The sequence below is a fragment of the Anolis sagrei genome, chromosome 5 (assembly GCF_037176765.1).
Source record: "Anolis sagrei isolate rAnoSag1 chromosome 5, rAnoSag1.mat, whole genome shotgun sequence".
Classification (NCBI taxonomy): Eukaryota; Metazoa; Chordata; class Lepidosauria; order Squamata; family Dactyloidae; genus Anolis; species Anolis sagrei.
Window position 1 is genome coordinate 132599497 of NC_090025.1, and position 7500 is coordinate 132606996.

Sequence of the window (7500 nt, forward strand, 5' to 3'; positions counted from 1 at the left end):
GTGCTTTCAAGTCATTTCAGTCTTAGGTTGACCCTGAGCAAGGGCCAGGTAAATGACCTTGGAGAGCTGTATCTGGCCCTCGGGCCTTAGTTTGAGGACCCCTGACTTAGACATAGAGTTTATCCCTCCACATTTTCTGCGTTTATGGGCAATGGACCCCTATGGAAGTGCAAAAACCACAAATGAAAAATGTTTTTACCTGCATAAACACCTAAGAATCTCTAGGTTCTCAACTGCAACTGTATAGTTAACCTCCGCTGTAAGTTATCTCTAGGAATCTCTAGGTTCTCCAGTAAATGTTGATGATAAATTCACACTTGAGGAGCTAGAGATTCCTAGATAAAACTCATAAAACATATAAATAATCAAATCCACAAAAACAAAACCCACAACTGTGGAGGACTGACTGTATTCCTAAAGAATTGAGCCAGGGCAAGATAAACTTTCTGTTCCTTGCTAAAGTGCTAGGAGAAAGTGAATATCTTAAACAATTTCAGTAGAACACCAGATTTATAATATGACCTAATTGTCGAGACACTACATGTAATTGTTAGGATACTCCATGTTAAGTATTTCAACACACTAGGAACAAAGATATTTTATTAATCAAAACCAAGCATCTTCATTAAAACAGGAAAAATAATCATGTTTATTATAAAAATAAATAACTAGTGACATTCTCTTTGCAGAATAAGAGAACTGGAGGGGCACTTTGTGTAAGAATATAAAGGTTTCTGTGAACATGTAGGTTGGTACTTGCACTTTGGTGGTATATTCAAACATTTGTTTAATCAAAAAGGTTTTGAGTGGAAATATTATTATTAAACAGAAATTGTTTTTGTATAAAAAGCAACATTTTACGTAGCAAGCTGTGTATTCCATCTCTTATGTGAAAAAAATGATTCAGCACATTTCTGGCAGAAAAAATCTGAAGTGTAAAAAATTTTCTGACAGTGTTGCATTTTTTAAGTTGTTTGCTATTTTTTCAGGGAGCATAAAATATTCTTGAATCACTATTACTGTTACATACTATACATTTTAGGCTACAAGACATATTGATTCCTTTCTTTTTAATCTCTAGAAGGGAAAGTAGTTGGGGACTGGAAAAAAAGAAACAAATGAAAGAAAATCACTTTTGCCTCTGAAAAAGAAGTCACTATATTCAAATTCCTTAATTGCTTTCTACATACAGGACTAAAGGGCACAATTAAAGTGTTGTAAATTTTGAAGCAAAAATTATCTCAAAAACTGTTTACACTTTTTATGACATTCTGCACCTTAAAAAGCATATGCCTCAGTACTTTTTGAGATGCACACACACTCACGGGTTTAGTATGCCTCATCCAAAATCATTGGTGTCAAAAGTTTTTTGAATTTTGTGGAGATTCTTTATCACTTCTATTTGCATATACATATATATTGAGATATCTGAGAGATGGGACCCTAATTTGTTTTTGATTCACATCAACATCATGTGCATAGTCTGAAAGTAATTTCTGAACAATAGTTTCAATAATTTTGTGCTTGAAACAAAATTTGGCAAAAGTATGATAGCTGGGACCCTACGCTGGTTGCGCACCACGGGTCAGAATTTATGAAGGGAGTGAGAGATGAAGCTGCGAGGGAGGGAGGAGGAGGGGTTCTACGACTCACATGTCCTGCCCTCCCGGAGCCCTGGTTTCTCCACTGTCAGAAAGCGGGCGGGGAAAAGCACAAGAAGAGGGGAAGGGGGAGATCCAATTCCTGCCACTCTGTTTGCACTAGGGCCTTGTAAAAACCTTCCCCAGCTGCCAGCACACTTTCTGCCCTTCAAAGAAAGCAGCCCCAGTAGCTGGGAGAAGTCCAAGCAGACTTCTCTTCATTAATTTTGACACGCATTGTGCAACCAGTGTACAGGTTCCAGCTATGCGTAGGGTTCCAGCTATCATACTTTTGCTCAAAATGTGGGTACATTAAACTGCCAGAAAGCAAAGTTGCCCCTATCTCAGTCATTGGCATGGACAATTCTGGAATTCCAACTAAGGTATGCTCAACCTATATTAATTTGTCCCCTGTTCACACTGCACTTGGCATTGCTGTTGTCTAACTGTGCAGAGCTTTCAAAGTTGCAAAATAATAGTAGCTTCAAAAATTTACAACTCGGAGGTTGACATCAAGATTGTGTACTTGGTGGCTAGGCATTTTTATGTTAAGAGAATGCTTCAATACCTTGGACAGTTTCTTTAACATGTGAACTAAAACTGGAATAGATTTACTACTTCGATGGCATGGGAACCAAAACGTACCACTGCTATACCCACTGATAGAGACATGCATGAAGATATATGCATGCAACCTTCTCAGCCATCATGTTTTAAACTGGGATAGGGAAAAGGAGAACAATTTTGTAATCTTCAGAACTATACAGAATTGTTAACACCTGTGGCTGAACTTAGGCTATACTACCGATTCAAACAGATACCCAACATTACCTGCTGCAGCATAACTGCCTGCTGTTGTTGAAGAAGTGCTTGAAGTTGCTGTGGAGACAATACTTGTTGCTGGAGAATTTGTTGCATTTGCTGAGGGGTGATCACCTGGGGAGTCATCATGGCCACTGACACAGGCACCTGAGGAAACAAGTTCGCAAATACATGTGTTGTTGTTAACTACCATCAAGTCAACTTCTATTTATGTTGACCCTATGAATGGGAAACATCCAAGTCACTCTTTCAACAGCCCTTCTCAGGTATTCAGATTCAGGGCATGGCTGTTCATTTATAATGTGGTCTTTCTCTCTCTTTTTTTTTTACTGCCCTCCACTACTGAAAAAGTCACCATGCCTTTAGTTCCTCCTCCACATCCAAAATATCTGGTACAATTCATCTCAAGGTGTTAATAATCTGTTTTCCCGGTCCTTACCAGCTGCTGGAAATTCATTTTAGGGCAGTGATTTTCAACCTGTGGGTCACCACATGTTTTGGCCTTCAACTCCCAGGAATCTTAACAGCTAATAAACTGGCTAGGATTTCTGGGAGCTGTTGGCCAAAACACTTGGGAACCCACAGGTTGAGAACTACTGATTTAGGGAGAATAAGGAAATGTGGAAAGTGGTGATGTCCCAAAATGAAGCTATATGTATCAGTTACAGAAGGAGGAAAGAATGGTGACAGCTTGTCTCTCTATAATTTTTAGCAGCAGTGGTGGAAATAATGCAATGTGTCCACAGCACCATATGAGGACCATCAAGACATTTTATAGGGGCCTATACTGTCTTCTATAGTGTGGCATTTCCACTGTATTTTCCTCCTTAGGTAAAAAAAAATAGAATGTCTTAAAGACATTATTGTACCCTGCATCTTCCAGGCTGTGTGATATTCTTCTCATCACTTCTGGCTGTGAAAATAAGGACCAGAAACAGGGTGGATGCAATTCCTGCACCTTCCCATTTGTCCACCCTATTTTAGAGCATCAATCAATTTGATCCACTGTTTACAGAAAACCAAGAGATAGGTAGAAACCCTGATGCCTCTCAAATAATACCTTAGTTCAACAATACCAGACTCTTAGTATTTTACACTGTTTCTAAATATGGACGAAATCTGCCTCTTTGAATATGGTACAATATTCTAATAGCCAGTATGTACTGAAATACGATCTGTCAGGAACTATAAATATTTTGACAAAATAGAAACTACAGGTGAAAAAATGATAAATTGTAAAACCACGAGAAACACATTTTTTGGAGAGGGGAGGTTATTTTAGGGAAAAGGTATTTTAAAAATCCCTAAAAATACATTATTATTATTTACAGATGAAATGTTGCTTTATTAGTTTAGGAACATAAAATGCATTATATACAATTGTCATATTTGATATCTTAAAATGACAGGTTATTAAAAAATACAAAATGAATTTACCATTTATTTATCTATTGTCACAAATGGAGCAGTAAGGTTTTGAACAGAAAGAACACCTGTACTAAAAGGAATCTCTTTGGTTTTGCTGACTTATGAAATGCAAGTAATATATTCCAAATAAAAATCGAGAAAATCTTAACATTAGTAAAACAAAGAAAATGTTTTGTCTCCTTTAGTTCTCCATAGTGCAATGCAGATGTAATGCAAAACTGTGAAAACGAAACCAAGATGAGGAATTGTAATGATGTGATACTATACCAAGTCTTATATGAAAGTCTTCTTCTTCCATAGAAATGATTTTGATTCAGCAAATATGTGATAACCTTGTCTTAAACATTAAATGATCATTCTAACAGAAATTATTCACCCCATTTTTTCTGGAGAAGGGATTTTATAAAAAAATAAAAGGATTAACTTTCAAATAAGGACGAATACTTCTGGAGCGTTAATGAGAGGAGAACAAGCATCTTCATATATAGGTTTAACAGTATTAAGTTCCCATTTTAATGATGTCCTGTTATTTTAAGACTCCAGAACCCTGGCACTTTAATTCTTGACACATCAGATTTTATCAAGTCCAAAAGTTTACATTTCACATGTCTTGCAATTTACTTCTAGATTTTAACATTTAGTAGTAGAAATGAGCATTTAAAATTAGATGATCACATGGTACACTCTCACCACTTTGCAATCAATCATCTTGTGAAGTGTCATAATGCTACAACAACAAAAGGATAAACCAGACTGTTTTCCACAATACAAAGACAATTTTTTTAAAATCAGGTTGTAAGTGATCTTTTAAGACAATGCAGATATTTAGACGAAAACATATATTTAGAGTCTACTGTTCTTAACAAATTATGAGAACAGGCAGTTTTCTGAAATTAAAAGTATTGCTCTTAAACCCAGGGATATCAGCTTGACAAATTCCTTACTAAAGAGTGGCTTCCATATATGCATGGAGGCCACACTTTTATACATGCTGGTATACAAACATTCTGCTTTTTGCACTTCTTACCAGAGGTATCAAATTATGAGGCAAATTGCTTGATTTGTGGTTTATAAGGCATGCTACCTATCACTTTCAGTAAGTAATATATAGTAAGGATACAGAATAGGGAAGACATAATAGTTTATGTGTCACAGGGTGCATCTCCACTGTTGAATCAATGAGGTTTGGCACAATTTGAACTGCCATAGTCCAATGCTATGGAATTCTGGAAGTTATATTTCTGTGAGGCACCAGCACTCTTTACTAGAAAAGGCTAATAATATCATAAAATTGCAACTTCCATGATTCAATAGCCCTGAACCATGGCAGTTAAAATGATGTCAAACTGCATTAATTCTACATTGTAGATGCACACAATCTTCATTTGAGTTGTGACCTTGCATAAATGTGTGGGACATCCTAAGAAGCTGGATGTCACACGAACAACAATGCTATGTGTTTTACGACCTCACAGATGGGGTAAATTGTGCTGCATGCAGCACTGCCTTCTCTTTAAGCATAGAGCCTGTTACACAACATACAACTAGTTCTGGAGGGGCTCCATGCTTAAAGGGAAGGCGAAATGGAGAATGCATGGTGGTGGCAACACAGGAAGCTTCCCATGTTACAGCAGGAACAATGGGGGGAAGTTGGGCGGTTGACGCTTCTCCCATGGGATAGTCAAACGGGCAATATGGGTTATGGGGTGATGGGTCCCCATGCCCATCAACATGCACCACTGAAATCACCATGATGCATGGCAATTCTGGCAGCCTTTGTGATGAGGTTGTAGTTCTACCAAACATATGGAGGAAACATCTAATAGCAATGGCTTCCACGGCTTTTGGTTTAGATACAAAGAAATTATACCATGCTGTTTCAGAGTTCAGAGGCCTTTAAAAGGATCCAATTCTGATTTTTTTTCAATTTCAGTGTAAACCAGTTCTCAGTATTGGAGACACACACACACATTCCATTTTGACATGTGTGGCCCCTTCCTTCTACCTTTTTGTTGTCTGACTTCAAGTTGCTTCTGAGGTGAACCTATCATGGAGTGTTATTGCCAAGATCTTTTCAAAGAAGATTTGCCTTTATATTCCTCTAAAGCTGGGAAAATGTGCCTTGCCCAAGTTGACCCAGTGCATTTTATGGTCAAATGGAGGTTTCAATCCTGGTCTCCAGGGTCAAAGCACAATGTTGGCTTCTCAAAATCATGTCCCTGTACATTTAAAAAAATAATATGCGTATGCCTCAAGGGCTTTAATTAAAAGCTGTGCTTTATTTTGGCACCTATAAGATTCCCCCAAAGGCACATTTGCTTATGTGCTCCTACAGTGGGAAACAGAGCAGACTTCCACCAATAGATCTCAGTTCTTCACCAGGTGTCCTTTCATGTACTGAAGTCCCAGACCATTCACGGCTTTAAAAAGTCATCACCAGAATACTGAATTCAAACTGACAACAAATTTCAAATTCATGTTGTTCACACCCATCTCTGTCCACCTATTTCTGGATCTCTGTTGCTTGGTGGCAATCACTATCTGGTGTCTTCCCACTCTACCCACATAGAAGTCTGCTTTTCTGTTTCCACAGACTTCTCATTCTAGGCATATAGGGAATTGCAGGAACAAGAGGGTTTTTCACATGCAGGTCCCCATGAGGTGATCTGTTACTCTGCATGGCAGACTGCTAAATTCTTCCTGCTAACTCGAGCATATTACAAATCATCCCACAATTCTAGACCATTGGTGAATGAACATCTACATTCTGGAGAAGCAGTCTGCACCTCAGAATCCAGGAAAGAAGCAGAGTGACAGGCAAACAGAGAGAATTATTTATTATTTATTTATTTTATTTAGAACTTTTATAGCCCGATCTTCTCTACCTCCAGAGAGGGACACAGACCAGCTAACAGCAGAAGTTCAATGCACAATACAATTAAAAACATCATAAAGTCATAATAAGTTAAAATACAAACAAAATAAATACATATAAGCCAAATCGCCAAGATAGAATCAAATTCATCTCAATCCATCATTGTAGTCAGTAGTTATTAGGTTATTGCTGAATTCAAGCGATTATTCTGGGAATGCTATGTCCCAGAGCCAGGATTTCACTAGCTTTCTGAACATCAGGAGGGAAGGGGCAGATCTAATCTCCATTGGGACGGAGCTCCACAGCTGAGGGGCCCTGTCTCTCGTCCCCAACAGATGCGATTGCAAATGTGGTGGGACCAAGAGCAGGGCCCCTCCAGAGGATCTTAACAACCTTGATGGTTCATAGGGGAGAATCTGTTCGAACAGGTAAACTGGCCCAGAACCATTTAGGGTTTTGTAGGTTAACACCAGCACTTTGAATTGTGCTTGGAAGCTAATTGGCAGCCAGTGGAGCTGACCCAACAAAGGAGTTGTGTGCTTCCTGTACCCTGGTCCTGTCAGTAATCAGGCTACCGAATATTGGACTAGTTGCAGCTTCCGGGCAGTCTTCAGAGGCAACCTCAAGAAGAGAGATTTGCAGTAGTCTATACGGGATGTAACCAGAGTGTGGACCACCGTGGCCAAGTCAGATTTCCCAATTATTTCTTAGGAACAGCCAGAAAGATTGCCACAT

At 38.5% G+C, this 7500-nt stretch overlaps 1 protein-coding gene across 17 annotated transcripts in view; it reads right to left on the minus strand.

The window, feature by feature from the left end:
• The window catches only part of FOXP2 (forkhead box P2), a 402068-nt gene that overhangs the window by 69492 nt on the left and 325076 nt on the right, over nt 1-7500 (minus strand). For all 17 annotated transcript variants that reach the window (XM_067469068.1, XM_067469057.1, XM_067469056.1 and 14 more), the window contains one exon: nt 2472-2609. In XM_067469068.1, coding sequence (XP_067325169.1) covers nt 2472-2609 — 138 coding nt within the window. The remainder of the gene's footprint in view (nt 1-2471; nt 2610-7500) is intronic.